Source organism: Bombus vosnesenskii, unplaced genomic scaffold (genome assembly GCF_011952255.1).
Source record: "Bombus vosnesenskii isolate JDL3184/JDL3185 unplaced genomic scaffold, Bvos_JDL3184-5_v1.1 scf7180000013434, whole genome shotgun sequence".
Classification (NCBI taxonomy): Eukaryota; Metazoa; Arthropoda; class Insecta; order Hymenoptera; family Apidae; genus Bombus; species Bombus vosnesenskii.
The window spans coordinates 47569-66829 of record NW_022883048.1 but is presented as its reverse complement, the minus strand read 5'-3'; the positions used below and the strand labels follow the sequence as shown (position 1 = coordinate 66829).

General features: G+C 36.2%; 1 protein-coding gene across 1 annotated transcript; it reads right to left on the bottom strand.

The window, feature by feature from the left end:
• Positions 1 to 445: 445 nt before the first annotated feature.
• LOC117238132 (fatty acyl-CoA reductase 1-like) lies at positions 446 to 14891 on the bottom strand. Its single transcript, XM_033502782.1, has 8 exons — positions 14877 to 14891; positions 14067 to 14345; positions 9724 to 10040; positions 8869 to 9116; positions 5694 to 5877; positions 1006 to 1191; positions 689 to 949; positions 446 to 632 (listed from the first exon to the last, which is right to left on the bottom strand). Exons 1-8 carry the CDS (start codon positions 14889 to 14891, stop codon positions 518 to 520), a joined length of 1605 nt encoding a protein of 534 aa, XP_033358673.1. The 3' UTR covers positions 446 to 517.
• Between the last annotated feature and the right edge of the window lie 4370 nt (positions 14892 to 19261).

The following is a 19261-nucleotide window of genomic DNA, read 5'->3' as shown; positions in this document are numbered from 1 at the left end:
ATCAGAGATAGGATATCGACCCCGACCTTCGGACACTTTTCCTCATCATAACCTACACCGAGCCCCCACAACATCCTCAAATCAAAACGTATATAAACCGAGACTTCAGTCAGCTCGGGCAGTTCTTGTTCCAGCCGCTGTTCTCGTACAACACCTTTCTCCGGTTCAGTGTTATTCTTGTAAGTGCTAAAATTTATAATAAAATTCGATAAAAGGAAATTACAAGTTGGGTTACGACTCAGCCTTCTTTTCTCTTAAAATCGAAGTATCAATTTTACGTGACACGGTCGTAGCTAGCAAGCACGCAATAAAGTGTTCTGAATTATCTAGTGTATTTAATATATTTTAATAATTTGTAATATTATACAATAGCATTATACATATATTATTCACAATATCGACAAATAACTTCATTTATCCACACCCTTCATTTATCTGCCGGACACCCTTTATATGTAGCGACATGTTCCTATTCCAAGGCCCTTTTCCATAATGTTCCATATACGTTGTTCTTGATTCAAGCGGGAAACATAACATTGAAGTAGTCGGTGCATAGCAATATTGTTACCGATATTATCAGAAATAAAATGATTATACCGAATCCTTTAGTTATCTGACGTATCCAGTAGAATCTAAAATAAAAGAAAATATCATATCGAGTCATTTTATCAAATATTTCTATACGTACATCGATAACCGTTGCGCTGCTGTATTTATAGATTGAGAATCTTCCTTCAGAACAAATATCTTAATTCCCGCCAAGTAATTTGCTAAATATTTCTTCCAATCCATATCCCGCAAGTCCAGTTTAACAAGATTTCCATCTTCAAAGGTTTTTACCTTGTTTATCATGTCAGCAATGTTATCTCTTTTGAAAGACCATTCATTCGAGTTGAAGTAGCCTGTCGCTGTGACCAATTTATTGTAAAATTTGCTCATATTCATTGCCCTGAAATGTCGTTTTTTGAGTATTTTGATGTGCTTGACAAATGATAGAATACTCACATTGGTTTACTACCTTGAAGCCTTAAAAAGATATCCACGGCAAATGCAGGTAAAACACTTAGAAGTATATTCAGTGCATCGTAAACATATTTGTTTGCTACTACCGTGCAACTCGGATACCACAACGTATTTTTCATCGGTATTTGTCTGCTACATTCCACGAAGATATCTATGATCTCACCCAATCTTGAAAATTGAAATATTTACACTTGTAGAGGTAATTGAACTACATTCAAGATAACGCATATTACTATTAGAGTATGTCAGAAGATATTGTGTAATATCTCAAGAAAAATTATGTAATTTTAGTTGTACTATATTTACAGCTTTCTGAATTGACTTATTGAGGACACAAATGGACGCGAGTACAACATTCCTAGTGCAATATTTCTTTTGTTATCAACGTTACATTATGTGTGTATTTGTTTATTAGTATTATTAGTTTATTAGACGTGGGTTATATAACAAATATAGTATTTCTATCTTTCATTATCAATCTATCACTGCAACTTCTAATCAGGTATTGAACATTAAAAGGTTTACAATTCTCATTACTTATTTAAATTTAATACGATTCGTACGGAACATGGTTCAAGAAAATTATAAATAACTTTTAGGCCTTCAATATCAAGATCACATAAGAAAGATCTAATACTAAGTGAAAGACAGAGCTTTGTTGAAGGAGAGTCTAAGGAAAATTGTTAGTAATACTCGGCGTCTTTTATTCTCGTAGTGTATTCCCAGATGCCATAATTCAGATGTGGATAATCTGTTGCGCATTGACAAGCAGTTTTTATTAATTTGCAACCTAACAATTGGGCTTATCGTAACGCAATAAAACTTAGCTTAAAAACAATTTTATTAGCAACTTGCTGCAAACTATTGTAAAACTTCATTTGTAGCTTCCGATTGAAAATTTCTTATGTACGATTGATACTTTATTTATATCTCGACGGAGGAAATTTGTCTCAAAGCAGCTCATATTGTTCTAAATATTGTTCCGAATCAAATTATCCAAAAACATTCCTACTTTCAATCTGTTCTTGAACAAAAAATGTTAATGGACTAGACTATAAATGAAACTCTGATATCTGATGCAAGTATAAATTTCGTTTGTCGCTTCTTTTTCGAGTAAATCTGGCTTTTCATTTCAATGTAATGAATCCAAACGAAGTTATTAACATTCTGGTTACTATTGCTAGTTTCAAAGGTAGCATAAATATTTTGAATTTCAATAAGCTAACTATTGGAATTATAACGGAAAGTCGATTTTCGTAATAATTTAATTACGCTTGGAAAGTCAGTGGCGACGAGGAAATTTGTCTCGATAAAGAAACTAGTAATATCTAAAGTTCGATGCTACAACACTCTGTCGTAAAGGGTGAAGCTTCAAACACGTGCAAATAGGTTATATTTTGAGCTATCTCATTGTGAATAATAGAATGCAGCACAAATCGATTGAAAGTTTTGTATTTTACTATCACTGTATAAATTATTTATGAATTAATGATTTAGTGAAAAATGTCAAAACACCTTACGGTCAAAGGTGATTAAATAATGATTTTTTTTGTTCGGCACAGAATCGAGCTATATTTCCATTACGTTAAAGAAGTTTTCAGTTAAAAGAGAATGTCTCGCTCGTTATCTAGAAAATAAAGTGTTGAGGAAAATAAAATTTTCGTCATTTAAATGGAAATTTTAGTTAGGTCTGTGAGAATTGTCTGCGTTTGCAGATATGTTTTTGGTAAAGAAATTAGTTCTATTAACTGAAAAGGTGTGAGCTTGTTTCCGTTTAACAAGATGTTAGTAAGTGATCTTATTCTACAACTTAACGCCAGTTTTCTTGCGGCAATCATAATCGAGAATTTGCACCGCCTTGGAAAATGTTACAATATATGATTTAAGTTGCTATTCAGTAAGTGATTGAGTGATCTGAACTATTGTTACATTGAAATTGAAATTATTTCATATATTTTAATACATTTCGGAGCTGGTAGTATTTTCTTGGAAAACTTTGTCATTTCACATTTTTTAATACAGCGATCAATACTACAGAATCAACGTAAAATGATCTTTATTGTCGTTAAGAAGACGATAATTTGTTTCTATCTATTTACTATTCATTTTAGTTCATAATTCTTATTAACGAGTGAGAAAACTAACTGTACTGCGGCACCGATATTATGTTTTGAACAGTGACAGAGAAGGATATTTCTATAATTTAATAAATATGATAGAGTGATTAAGTGTGTCACATGTCATTTCGCAATGAAAGTAGACTCCTGTGGACTCCCACCAATAAAAGCAAACATCAGCTGAAGCCTACATTGGGGGACGCAAGCGTTTAACAATTTGCTGATGCAGAGCAAATTATTGAAGCAACGCTCGCTCGGGCTGTTATTTTGAATGCACCGTACGAAAGAGTAATTATGAAGGAGTCTATTCAATAACGTTAGATGAGGGATCATGAGTTATATTGTGTCACGTAGGAGACACAAGAATTCACGAAATTGACAGATCACCGGTGATCTCCTCGTGTCGTAGTTCGAACGTTTCACAAGTAAGGTAAAAATTTGGATTTTAGACGTAATAGTAAAATTTATTGTACGAATCCAACAGAGTAACGATTCAGAGTGTTATAACAAAAAAGGTGTTAAGTGCTGATTTAGGAAGGTTCTAATACTAAGGTTTGTTACTTCTGGGGGGGGGGGGGATGGTTATCGTACGGTGTATATCATACGCGGCTATCCTGTTACTATCTGGTTATTGTTTCGATGGCTGTGGCATTCAGGATGTTTTGTCTATCCTATTACTGTTTCTGAGTCTGTGACTATTGTGACGAAACGTAGCAATTTTTGATAGTTTAATAGATGCAATGGGAATTGTAAAGACATTTTCACGGCCAGCACCTTAAACAGATCAGCTGGAAGAGAGGGAATTGCCGGATTCGATACTCATAAAATTCAACAACGAATCTATTAGAATCAGATTCAAAGATACCGATGGCTACATCCGATATCTCCCGCAGTAGCAACATTTCAAGCCACGAAGTACAATGGAGACATTGAGCAATAAACTACATGACGAAAGAGCACTTGCCGAAATGCAAAGATAACGAGAACTTCATTTGCAAAATCAAATAAATCCGAGATCAAACCATTCGAGGAAATACCTGCAAAAAAGATTTCTTTCAGATAGCTCAACTCAATCGATGAATATACATATAGATTGGGTTATCGCAAAAAGAAAAAAGAAAGAATAATATAGAAAAATGTTATAACGGGATATTTTAGAACATGTCCTACGAGATGCAAATTCCGGTTCGTCAAGCCGTTGCGAAGAAACCGGTAAACACAAAAGAAAAAGTTACTACACATCGAATTGAGACACCTTTCTTATTTCCGAAGAAGTATTAAAAGCGTAAAGACGTTTCTATGACACATTTACCTTCATTAGAACAAATGAATCCTATGTATATATCGGAGATGAAAGAACACCGGAGCCTTTGGAATTTTGGATAATCCCGCAACATTGTAACCTAGAGTCTACTATAGCTGTAATTGAACAATTGTAGTTATTCAATCCGATTGTAATTGTTCGAGGGTTGTGATAATGAGCTTGGGCTCGAGGCGACAGTCAGTTGCCGAACGTAGCCGCGGTCACGGGATGAACGCTTTGTCTAACAAAGTCATGGAATAATTCTATAGCTCTCCTTAAAAAGGAAATAGTTGTAACACTCGACAGTAAACATTCCAACGGTCTCTGTCCCGTAGCTCGCCACACGCAGACCCCATTCTTCGAGTAAGATTGCCAGATGTCGATGCGCCTCCGCAGTACATGTTCAGCTAGCCCGAGGGCCCGTTATAAATCCTAAGATTTAGTCAACTAAAGTCCTTTAAACAGACCAACAGTCTTTGTCCCAACTACGGGAAAATAGGGGAGACCTATTTTTCAACGAGCGGCGTCTCCCACTAGCAACTTTCCCTCGAGGGCGGCTAGCATCTTTTTCTAACCACCGATATGGAGATTGACCAATTAGCAGCAACGCCAATTTCCCTTACTTTCTGGACGAAGGCTTTTCTCAACGAATCCGATGATCTCGTGTCCTTAGACACACCCCATTATAGTTTTCCTCTGTGGCATCATCGGGACGGGAAAGGCATTCCCGCTCGCGATCTCATCGATGAAAAAGAGTAACCCCTTACGACCAGGGAACATTACGCTTCCGACTTAGATTTTGTGAGTACGTTCATCTATCATCCCGTCGACCGCGGATTCGTTATTGAACCTAGGATCATTGTCATTAGTTTCTTGAGTACCTAACTACCACGGTTACTTGTCCGGTTCTATAATAATCGTATTTGCACTAGTCAATGTCTTCTCTATTGCATAACGACAACGTGTAACCCAAACGAAGATTCGTTTCACGCCCCTAACCCTAATTCTAATGTAAACCCGACATATAGATATTCACAGAAAAAAATCTGGCTGGCTCTTATCCAATTGTGTTCTCAATATCTTTTTCTAAGTTTATCATTATCTTTTGTACATTAATCACACTGGAATACAATTTATCCATTGGCGTTTCCATTGATCGCATTGCTTAAATGAATCTGAAGCTTTTAGGATACTCTAACAATTGAGTTACGTTAGTTAAAAAAATTCTGTAATAAATATCGATTCCGTACTTGATGGGACGTGCGCTGCTCGTACAGTTGTAAACTTTGACCCTATTATCAATATGTAGCGTGACGTGCCATGCGGCACACATTATCACGTCGACTACATAATCAATAGGCACTACATCTGATATTACATCTGCCTTACCCAATAGTACTTTTGCAATACCATTGCCAATATTCATGAAGATACCTGCAACGTCAAATTGGTTCAAAAGTTATTAATGATTCTTAACTGTCTCGAAATGTAGCGACACGGATATGGGAAGAGTAGCTGTAAGTGACCACAATAGTCATACGGACGAGGATGCGCTAACTACTAGTACACCAACTGACAATCACTACACCATACCCAAAGCAACAGCACAAGAAATCAGAAACATAATTGAGAAAACAAAAAATAATAAAGCACCAGGAATCGACCTAATTAACGGCAAAATCTTGAAAAACCTTCTGCCAAAAGCGATAAGACAAATCACAATAATAGTTAACGCAATACTAAGAATACAATACTTTCCAAAAACTTGGAAACTGGCACAAATCATAATGATACCCAAACCAGGCAAGGACCCACACGAAACCAATTCCTACCGACCAATCTCACTACTTCCGGTGTTCTCTAAGATACTAGAGAAAATAATCTACGACCGGATAAAACCAATAATAGAGAAGAACCATTTAATACCGGATCACCAATTCGGATTCAGAAACAAACACTCCACAATAGAACAAACGCACAGACTCGTCAATGAAATCCTACAGGCGCTGGAAACAAAGCAATACTGTACAGCCCTCTTTATGGACATAGAGAAAGCATTTGACAAAATAAACCACGAAAGCCTACTACAATCAATCAGGAAACAGTTCCCGGGGCAGATATACCAACTAATCAAATCATACCTAAGCAGCAGGAGCTTCATAGTAAAAATCAAAAACACACATTAGGAAGCTAAAGAAATCAAGGCAGGAGTTCCGCAAGGAAGCGTCCTAGGACCAACTTTATACACATTATACACGGCCAACATACCAATAACTAACAACAGCAAAATACTGACATTCGCGGATGACACAGCTGTACTCGTCAGGCACACTAACTCTGCAACAGCAGTTACATTACTACAAGAACATATCACAAAAATAGAAAAGTGGCTTCAAGCAAAACAAATTAAAGCAAACCCCGATAAATGCAAACACATTACATTCACACTGCGAAAACAAAAACCACCAAACATTGTACTAAACGGCACACGCATAATACAAACAAGGCAGGTCAAATAGCTAGGACTCCACTTAGTTACACGACTCACATGGAAACAACATATTAAAGCAACAATAGACAAAATACAGATGGCAAGGAGACAAATGTACTGGCTAGCAAGTCGAAAATCCAAACTAAGCATAGAGAACAAACTAAAAATATATAAAATAGTCATAAAACCAATCTGGACGTACGGAATAGCACTATGGGGAACAGCAGCAATGAGCCATATAACCAAAATAGAGGCAACGCAATCGAAAATACTCAGAACAATAGTAAACGCGCCATGGTACATCAGGAACGAGGACATTCGAAAAGACCTGGGAATACCAACGGTCAAGGAGGAGATTAACAAAAGTACAAGAAGGCACGGAGAAAGAATAGCAACGCACCCAAACCGGCTGGCAGCGGAAACGGTCCACACATCAAGCATAAACAGAAGATTAAAAAGGAAACACCCAACAGATCTCACAAAGGACATAACCTAACAAACACGATGATGGTACCCCGCTGGGGGTAGCCACCCACATGTTATATTAGCACACCGCTATAATATTTTACCAAATGTCCTACTGGACAAATTGTAAAATTGTAAAATAAATAAATAAAAAAAAAAAGAAACTTCTGCGTTTGGCCACACGTTGAATAAGTAGTCCAATGCTAATACATATCCATCGCATATATTATATAATTATTTAAAATTATTGCCTCTTAAACAGAAATATATTATATTTCGCTCATTGTTGCCAGATAAAATGTTTAATGATATTACCGTGTGCTTTAAAATTTTATGTTGTTTCACGTTAATTACATCATGTACATCGTAACAAAGCATATCCTACTGTCTCGAGGGGCGCATCGCACGTCTTATGCTTAATTTAATTCCATTTAATTCCACAATACTATACTACACTACACATTTTAGGCTGAAACTAACTGCTTGTAATTGGATTGTATGTTGAAGGTTCATATCCCCGTAATTAAGTTAATAAAAAAGGAAATAACGGTATCATGAACTAATTTTTATAGCGCAATAAGCAAAAAGTATTGTGGCGGCACTTGACAGTAAACTTCCCAACAGTTTATGTCGCGTGACGCACGACACAAAGACCCTATACCTGCGGACAAGATGATTGCCAGATGTCGATACATTCGTACCGAATATTTCCAGCTAGCCTAAGGATCGCTAGAAGTCTTAGAATTTATTTTAGCTAAGGTCCTCCAAAGAGACAAACAGTCTTTGTTTATCAGCCTCGAAGTCGACCACCTACCACGGGAACACACGAGAAATCTGCTATCTCGCACGTACGACGCTTCCCGCTAGCAACACCCTCTCAAGGGCAGCTAGTATCCTTTTCCAACGACCAACACGAATTAGTCAATAAGTAAACGTTAACGTACATTTCCCTCACTTTCCGAACCAAAGCTTTTCTCAACGAATCCGATGCCCTCACATCTTCAGACACATCCCAACACAGTTTTCCTTCGCAGCAGCATCGTGACGGAAAGTCAGTCTGTTACAGTAGCGCATCTTGAATCATAGCTATCCGAGCTCTAACTTGTAACCGCGCATTCGCGAACCGAATATAATCGCGAGTCCTGCGTCAAGTGTACTCATCGACATTACAGGGAATAAACATTTATCGTTGAATAAATCTGAGTTTTCCTTCCGACCCTATCACGACATATCACTTCAGTATATTTCCATATACGTAACCTTCAGAATGTGCGAGTTAAAAATTGTCACAGTTTTATTCTATTGCGGATTTCTTTCATTCTTATGAAAATTATGGAGAGCTAAGGTCTTGTGATACGAGTGACTTGTATTATTCGGAATTACTTGGATGTAATGAAACGCTCTTATTTGCGATATGAGTGAGATATGAAGTGACGAGGGATTATCATTGTAAATATTTATAAAAATACCTGATTGTCCAGCAAAAGATACCAACCAACCAGGGCACGGTTCTTTTAGCGAGCAACAAATTATACTTGGTCGTACGATCGCAATAGCCAATCCTTTGCTATTGTTGGATATTGTCTGCTCTGCAAGATTCTTGGTGAACGTGTATGTATTTGGATACGTTTTTAAAATTCTTTCTTCGAGCAGATTAATCAATTCTTTGTCTTGTCGGTCACATATATCTATCACGAGAGAGGGATCTAGATTCGTGCTGCAAAATTATCAAGCATAAGATAACATGTTTGTCATGCTAAAGTCATTAATAAATTGCAAATTTGACGCATTTAAAGATTTAAAATGCAAAAACGTATAGAATGTCTAATAATATAACATAATATAATGAAATAATACACAATAATATAAAAAAAATCGAAGATGAAGTACTTGCTGTAATTTTTAGTAAACGAACAAAGTTCTGCTTAGATTCTGTTCCTCAAATCATGTTTATTCATCTTAAAATATGAATTTATAATGATATCCGTATCTAGTTATCATGTACGTGTATCAAAACAAGTTCATCATTGAATTCAATAAAAAGAAGAAATTAGTAAAAGGTAAAATAATTTTCAATACGTAATTTTTATCATTGACAGATCTTGTATCATTGATTATTTCTTGTGTAAGTTTTCTTAAATTTATACCTGTTTTGACAAGTATTTATCATTTCAATGGAGACTGGCAAGTGTTAATCAGATAGACAAGTAAACAAATTATACTAAGTTATACATTACTTTCATCGTTTATTTATATTTAGAAGTAGGTTATGCACGACATTGAAAAAGTTGTTTAAGGAATGACGAATTATAACTGATTCTTACGTGTAGACCTTTTCCTCGATGTCTGATAGATTCGGATTACTGTAAGCTGTGCTCACATAGACAACGCTAATTACATGCTTGAGTTCCTTGCACAGTTTGATAATATTAGCGGTACCTTTCACATTTGCATTGACGACCATATCCAATGGTAGATGGAAATTTATAGTGGCCGCAACGTGGAATACTATGTTTACATTCTCTATCAACATATCTCTGTCTTTTTGCAAAAGATCTAAATCTGGCAGAGTCAGGTCGCCCTCCACGAGATGAATTTTATCGAAAATTGTTGGGTTTTGTGCTCTGACACCATCGAAAACCTGAAGAATATTATTATATTCTAAGCTCGGTTCCCAATATAGAATATTATTAAGCATACTAATTTTCTCTTAATACATTTCTGACCGATCAGGAATAAATTCTTTTTTTTTACGCAGAAAGTTAAGTTGTTAGTTTCTGTTTAACGTAGCTGGTCAACAGTGTGTTAAAAGTATATGTCCGCAAAAATGCCTTGTAATTCTTTTTATACGTTTCTAGACTGGTTTAAAACTTGTTCAGTATAATTGCGATACTCGCATCTCATTATAGAGCTAACGAAGTTTCAAGAAATGTATCTTGCCCGCGTAGTATATGCATACAATTTTGCAGTGCCTACATATTTTCGTAAGTCAGTATAAGCATGCATTATTATATTCAAACTATCATATCTCCATATGACAATAATTTATATCAGAGAGGAAATGAGAGTACTCGCGTTTATGTTCCAGATTATTCCCGGACTAATGTTGAACCACGCTGACAATACTGGAAGATGAGACACGCTAGCATATAGAAGAATCTATATAGTTAGGGACCTGTCCTATTTGATTCCTTATTAGCGTAAACCAGTATCTACTTAGCTTTATGCGGCAAGAACCTATTTAATTGTACGGTTATACGAAAGAGCTCATATGTATTTGTCTGTCCGAGATAGGTAAGTATGAGAATAACAAAATCGTACAATAATTAGACTAATTCTGAGATGCCCAAGAAAGAGAAAGTAATTGTTTACAATGTTTGTTTTAGAGAAGAAATCGCTAAAGACGCTATGTAACTCGCTAATTTGACCTCACGAGAGAATAACTTTTTGTCGCGATGATGCTGCAGAGGAAAACTATGATGGGGCGCGTCTACGGAAAGTGAGGGAAATTGACGTTACTGCTAATTGATCAATTTCCATGTTGGTGGTTAGAGAAGGATGAGACTAGCAAGCCGTCCTTGAGGGAATGTTGCTAGCGGGAAGTGTCGTTCGTAGAAAAAATAGATCTTCCCTATCTTCCCGTAGTTGGGACAAAGACTGTTTGTCTGTTTGAGAGACTTCAGATGATTAAATCTTAACATTAATAACGGCCCTCGGGCTAGCTGAACATGTACTGTGGAGATGCGTCGGCATCTGGTAACCATCATACCCGAAGAATAGGGTCTGCGTGTGGCGAGCCACGGGACAGAAACTGTTGAAATGTTTACTGCCAAGTGCCGCTACAACTGTTTCTTTTTAAGAAGAGCTATACTATTACTCCACACCTTTGTTAGACAAAACGTTCATCCCTTGACAGCGGCTACGTTCAACGACTGGTTGTTGCCTCCAGCCCAAGCCCACTATCATAAATCTCGAAAAAATACAATCGGTTTCAATGGCGACAATTGTTTAATTACACCTAAGGTAGAATCTAAATTACGCTGTTAAGGGATATTGCCGAAGTTCCAGAGGGAAGGCTCCAATGTCCTTTCATCTTCGACATATATTTTTTTGTTAATTGGTTATTTCTTAAACTTTCGCTGAAAGATTTCGTATCCTCGTTTCATTTTTCACAATCTTTTTTCCGTTCCTTCGCCATTCTTTCGCTGGATGTCAAATGAGACGTATCGTTTGTTCTCAATATAAATGTTCATCTTAATATAATCCTCCTAATTTTAACAAAGATCAAACTCCATAGGACCAAAAATTTTCGTTAGTAAAGAAAGTAAGCTGAAGTTAAACTGATCAACCTCATATAAGTCATGTGCAACCCGAAACGAGGGTGGACTGTCAGAGAGTATGTGAATAACGTGCAGCTAGTTCGGCTATTGTACATAATTATAATTATTTCGATTTGCCAAATACATATATTCTGCTTATTTTACACTCGATTAATTAATCCCATCAATAAGATAGATAAAAGTGTGGTCAATTACTTTATTTAATTACATCGTTACACAAATTAGTCATTACATTTTCATCTCTTTCCATTTTGCCTACAATCAATTAGTTCTTCTGTTTTCATCGTTTCTGTAAATGAACATGCATGTAAGATAGATATCAGAGATATCATACATTTCATCAGAAATATTATTCTGTATGCAACGATTCATTATTAAAAAATTGATACTTAGGTTTTACTACAACAAAAACATTATCGCGACGAAATTTAATCTAATTTTAAATCTAAGACGCTATCGTGTATTGAAAATGTGGCGGACCGGTACCAACAGGACGCCGACAGGTCGAGGCATCAACGCGGTCGTAACAACTCCCGGACGATCCGCGAGTACCAACCGCCAACACCAGAGGGCTACTACGACGACAACGAGTCTGTCTCTCGCTAGCGGTCGAATATACGGTGTCACGATACAAATACCGCACTTAGCGAGACTCCCTCTACGTCTAAGGCAGGGACTACCGGGTATAGCCTTACTTTACTGATGAGTCCACCGGTAGTCCCGGGACGAACGCGAATACGCGGAGATATGTATGTTAGGGTTCTTCTCGATCGTGTCCAGTTCCCGCATGCATAAAACAATGTCCATCGACGCAAATCTCCCACGGACATCTTCCAGTGCTTTCCAGAACTTCCTCACTGTTTTCAGGACTCTGATATCCCCGAGATACTCGGGGCGAACATGCCGGAAAATGTACGCATGTGCTTTGTTATCCATTTTTATACAGTCTGGTCTCAACCTTTCTGCTGTCGTTAATCCTGACTCTACTGCATCCCAGCAGACCAGGAAAACCAACGAAGCTTCCACATCGCCTTCCAGTATTCATAATTGCCCTTACTCAGGGTCGGATTCATATCCTTGTCCACATTACCCATTTCCTCCTGATCGACCATGGCGTGGTCTCTTCTCGGACAATTTCAGAAAAACACATAACCACAACAAATAAATGTCTTTACTGTCGCAGTTTACTGCCCCGGGGCCCATAACCTGTTATTAAATATAGGTTTGAGGTTGAAATATAATTGATTCACACAGATTCAACTTTTGCTTTCTATATTTCACCTCTTCGTACAAAACGTCTGAACACACCGGATACACTTAGATAATTAACACGTGAACGACTCCTAAGCCAAAAGAGCATCGTTAGAAGTCGTACCAACTTAGCTTGTAGGAACTAGCGATCATACCAACTTAACGTTTCTCAACAAGGGAATATTCTCCTATTTCCTCGAGAAAAAATATAGAAAATATATACATAGTAAATATAGTAGTAATCAATTTCTCTTTCTTGGGCAACCTGCAAATAGCCTAATTATTGTACGATTTTGTTATTCTCATACTTACCTATCTCGGACAGAAAAGTACATATGAACTCTTCTGTATAAATAATGTTTCAACATCTTTAATATATATACGGCTTCCAGTCTTTTAGTATTGCGACAGTATTACGTGTTTTATGATAGTAATTCTAAATTATGAGAAGGGAAAAGCGTAAATAAAAACGTAATATTAATGATACAAAATTAGATAACAGATAACGTTCGAAATCTTAAACTGCTGCCTTGTAAACGTCTTCATCCGTAAGGAATCAGAAATGAAATAACAAATAAAAATAGATAAATGAATGAGTTGAAAAGCTGCACTGATCGATTTCATAAATGGGAAAGTACGCAAAAGTGGTGATGTCAACCGCGTTTGTTGATGTGTTCGATATTCACCTAAAAGTTCACTATTTATTTATGTCATCTTCTTGCAGAAAATGAGCCATTTAGTGCAAAAATGTTCGCAGTCAAGAAGTTGATTATCAGTTAATGAATGATAAAATAAAAATTTTGTAGGGAATCGAGTGGGCCATTCTTAGCTTCTCTGTTATCCACTGAAAAATTAACGAGTATATCCTGACACCATTCGCGCTCAAAACAGAATAGAAGTTACTGTTCCAAGTCGCGGTGTTGAACCAAATAGGCAAGAATTGAATTACATCATATTTGCATTAATCGGTTCATATGAACTTACGAAGGTAATTTATTTGTTTCTTGGCAATTGTTCATTAATTTGAGACTTATATAATGAAATTCCAAAAAGCGAGTAGAATATTACTTACGAACCGGATCATCTATTAACTTCTTAAATCGTTGTTCTATCGTTTGGTTACGTTTCGGCCGGATCAATATAAAAATAGCAGCGATGCGTGAACACGTGCGTATCAGTTTTTCAAGGAGGCCTTTGCCCACGAATCCTGTCGCCCCTGTCATAAGAATTCCAGTTCCGGAATAGAATCCCTCGATGGAATTCACATTACGTAACTTTTCATTTATCTCATTTTCATTAAGCTTTGTATTCATTGTACCAAAATCACAGGGCTTCCCCTCTTTCAACCCAAATATCTGCAAATGAATATGAAAAAATAAATCGGAAAATTAATAAATAAAGAATATTGTACAATTTTATATCTTGAATTTCTATATATGTGTTATGTTCAAAAAAAAAAAAAAAAAAAAATATCTCGGGATAATCCGTACTAAAGGAAAAATGATTCAACGATGATAGTTCATTTCGCGAACTGAGCAAATGTGTAATTTTGTCACAATGCAGTTGTAGAGGATTGATCTTATCATGTATCACGAAATACAGTCTAATTGTTTGTGAGCAATTTATTAAAGATATTAATGCGACACAAAGCACAAGTCCAGGTAATAAGTCTTGCGAAATAAATACGCGCTATCTCAAGAAACTCCGTATATACGTCTAATGCGTCTGTATGCTTATGCTGCGATCGCTGAACTTCCTCGCTCGTCATTTCGTTTGTTTATTTATACTGGTCGGGGGACAGTCGGAAAGTTTGAACTCGACTGCGTTTGACGGTTGAAAGTAGCGGCGTCATTGTTTTGCTCGGAGTTCATTACTCCTTGCAATACCTGTGACCTAACCATCATGATACTCCGAACAAAACAACAACAGGATTTGAATTTGTCCTGCTCGCGTGCCGCTACACAGTTCATTTGCTAACTACGCCATTATATGTGTAATCATTAACATTTGACTTCTGCTTTCATTAAATATCGATACTATAACAATGTTCCTATTAACATAAAAATGTTTCATTTAAAAGATTTTTCAAATGCTAATGCGTACAAAATGCTATTTAAAAGGAGGAAAAGAGTACAAAAATTCTTGTATAAGAAATATTTCATCTCTATTATCATTCAAATAGCTTGGAATGCTTTAAACGAATATTGTAATATAGTTTCCAAGTCGTTTCCTGCAAATTAATATACAGGCTCAATTAGTAAAATTTACCACTTTGAAATAATTCACTTTCTGTTGATTTATTCAGAAAATATTTGAAATACAATTTATTGCATTCGAACAAACTGATCAAAAGTATATATTCTGATCTTTTTATGAACTAAATTTTCTGAAATATCAATGTGACCATGAGTTTTTTAAATGATACCGCATATTTTTCTAGTGCTCTGTTGTATCCGCCAAAAACACGAATTCAACGATCTATAACGAATTGAAAAACGGGGAATCTTTCATCGATGTTATGCGATATGTAAACGTGTGTGAGTAGGGGTGTGCATTATTAGCGGTATGTGTTCCAAATCTTCAGTGGCATATATGAAATAGCAAGTAAGTGAAGATAGAGCATGTAAAATTTAGAAGCAGTAGAATTTCGAGCGTAAATTAGCAAGTTAAGGGCAATTATGAGTTTTCCCATTAATATACCATGGCAACACTATAATTTTAACAGGTTATGGATCCAGAATTCAACTATAGACCGTACGTGTGAATTTTTGGAAAGAATAAAGGAAGTTAATGAAACGGTAAGATGGCTCTATTTGGATATCAAGAAATCGAAAAGCTTTCATAGATTTCAAGATTCTAATTACGAATCGTGGAAGTTGCAAATCAAAAATTTGTAACCGTATGTTTTCGGAAATTAAAATATAAGCAATGGAAGCCTTAAAATTGAAATTAATAGAATAAACAGCAAGCTCAAACGAACGATGAATCAGGAAACTAGTAAAGACACTACATTCTTCGTGAAAGATAAAACATGTCGTAACGAGGAATTTCATTAGCGAGAGAGCCCTATTTTACGTAACCTTGTCACGTAATTTTTAGGGTTGATTGGTGGAAATAAAATATAGTTGAGTCGTAACACAACAATTAACTTTGTTTTAATCAACCTTTATTGTGAATTCACCAATCACAATGTAACACGCACTGAATTAACATAAATCACAATTCATTCCAACCACGTTATCTAAGACTTAGTTACAACAATACATTAAGTACGCGACTTATAAGGGTAGAGACCGATATAGATATGTTGACTATTCTAAGGATACAGAATAAGTGAAGTTTTACTGACGATACTGTGTCTGAGGAAAGCTAGGGGTGGGTGTGTCTAAGGACTCGGGACTATCGGATTTGTTGATGACAATTTTGGTTAAGGAAGTGAGGGCAGTAGACACCGTCTCCGATTGGGTAATAGGACGGTTGGTGGACCAGGAAGGGTTTTAGCCGCCCTCGCGAGAAAATTGTCAACGGAACATACCAGATGTGGAGAAAACCAACTTTCTAAGCTAACACGTGGTAGACAATAAACGTAAAGGGAAATTTAAGACAGGAAATACTCGCTTGGTCCGAAGGACCTTAACTATGAAAATGTCAAGGCCCCTGGTGGGCACTTAAGACTATTGAGGGTGCGCACCAAGGATATGCAGACATCTGGGTGCCATCCTGTCCGTGGTGTGTGGCCTGGTCTCTGATGTGAATTGACGTTACAACCTCAATGTAATTCGTTTTCAAACGACTTGTTGGAAATGCAACAAGCCAGGACTACGATTGTATAAACAAGTCTCTGCGAAAATATACGAAACATAAGTATTCTCTGATTGCGTTGATTTTCAGCTATATTGTGAATATTTTGTGTATATTTTGAACAGCATTCCTCTGTATATGTAAGGGGTGGACTCGCTTGGTTTATTTCTTCTATTTCGTCTTAAACGTTTGCCCGCTACTGTATGCATACATATGCCTTATATCGCATTTTTGAATATTTAACGATTTAACGACGACAGTTAAATTTTCGTATGGGATTAATTCAGTTATAGATCAATTAAAAATATATTCACCAACATATATTTGCTCGTACAACGTAATAAAGCATCTCGGGTCAAGCCGTTGTCGCAAAGGAACGTGCGATACAGCGAATTGTGAGGAGTCGTTAGTTGAGAGTCGAGTTGTGAGGAGTCGAGAGTTGAGTCGAGAGTTTCCGAGTTGTTATGAATTGAAAACTAGTAGTTATGAATTGTGAATTATGTATTTCATTATCTTAGTTATAGCACATTACTGTATTTAGTTCACGTTAAATAACCATCATTTCCTGTTTAATACATTGTAAATAGATCCATCTATCAATAAACTTAGTATATAAGATAGAAATCGTTGGAAACCCTAATTTCTAATATTTCTGAATAAATAAAACCCTATAATAATACCAGCCAAACGTACGCACAAGTTGTAAAAATCTCGCATAACAGTGCATCGCAGAATCACGTAACCGACAATAATAACAATTATATCTGAAATCTAGAACATCTACTACAAAAGTTAGCCGCTCAAATGGCAACTATTTTAAATCTCCTAATGGAACTGCTAACGCTACTCAAACTAAACACAACATAACTCATATCATTGTATGGAACTACAACAGGCTGCACGTAAGATTGCCCGAGCTAAAAGATTACGCATCGAGGGACAAAACGGACATTCTTTTTCTTGCAGATACACACGAAACAAATAAGTCGTACTTCAAACTACCATGTTGCACATACTATGGCACTCCTCGCCCGAAATAGCACAGCTCACGGAGGAATTGATAATTTTATCAAAAATAATATAAACCACATACAGCTGAGGAGCTGAATGATTTTCTTAAAGTGTTTGAAAATAAATGTTTGATAACTTGAGATTTCAATACTAAACATCATTTCTGGGGTTGAGAGACAATAAACAACACAGGCATTAAAGTATACCAAAAGATCAGTCCTTTCGACTGGAAGACTCACATTCTGACTGTGAATAATAATAAAATACCCGATGTATTGGATATTGGCTGCCACGTGTCGCGGTCCACGTGAGCCGTAACGTGAGGCAGAAAAGGAATACGTCGAAACTCGCGAATAGCTCGAACCAGAACTCTCGGCAAAATTTGAAGGAAATAAAAGATACGACACGTACAAATATTCTAATATCACAATAAAACAACAAACTTAAAAGCATAAAATTATAATATCACTAAACCTAACCTAATAGTATCGAAATTGAAATAAGGAACGATGAGACGTACAACGATGAAAATGCAATCTCAGATCAAAGATAGTACGACACATCATTAGCAGAAATTAAAATTGCAAGAAGAATGCAATAGCAAGGACTTCAAAAGGTGAAAACTTCAAAACATTTCCACGAAAATCACATCAGTGAAGGAAAAAACCCAAACACTTTTGGAAGGACACCAGCAAAAATGAAGATTGCAGCGTCCGCAGAAATAATTACGTGTCGAAATTCCGCATATTCATGGATGAAACCGTCACATGACAATTATCCCATGATAGTTTTTAGTATAAACTTAGAGTTAGTCAGTTTTTTCAGTTGAGAGGCAGTCAGTTTTCTTGCAGTTGAATAAGAAATAAAGAATGGGTCGAGAGTTAATATCAAATTTAGAAGAACAGTAATCTTTGCGAAGCCGAGTTGTTGTTTTTATTCCAATCTTTGAGTAACGTGAAGAAGTAAAATCGAGCATTTATTAATCATCAACGATTCATATAGTCAGTCTTCCAACAACTATACTAACTTAGTATGATATTCCAAGATTGCGATCGGCTATATATAAAATCGGAAATACGTAATTACGATAATAAAGAATTTAGAAAAATACAGAACTAGGAATTAAAAAGGCACCACGAAAATGTTATCAAATTTTGAGACCTCTTTTGGACTTTATTTAAACACGATGTCAGTAAAACGACCTTCATTTATCCATATTATCACGATAATTATTTATCAATGCGCATTGTCATCGAAAAACACACACTAGAGTAAACAAATTGCGAACGTCGGCGGCTTCGACATTCAAAGCAGAATCTTGTTTATGCGCTTTTCAGCATTTGTAAATATCCTACGAACGTTATTCGCTTTTCTCTTTCACATAACGTTATTCTTTGTATTTCATAAATAGGTATGCAAAAGTTAACTTAACTACAATGCCACATCTGCTTGTTTATGA

Excerpts from the sequence above, each read along its gene's own strand:
- LOC117238132 (XM_033502782.1), bottom strand. Across the intron at positions 9,117-9,723 it reads ATCGAGGAAAAGGTCTACAC|CACGAATCTAGATCCCTCTC; the intron begins GTAAGAATCAGT and ends ATAATTTTGCAG. Across the intron at positions 633-688 it reads GCAGCGCAACGGTTATCGAT|ATTCTACTGGATACGTCAGA; the intron begins GTACGTATAGAA and ends CTTTTATTTTAG.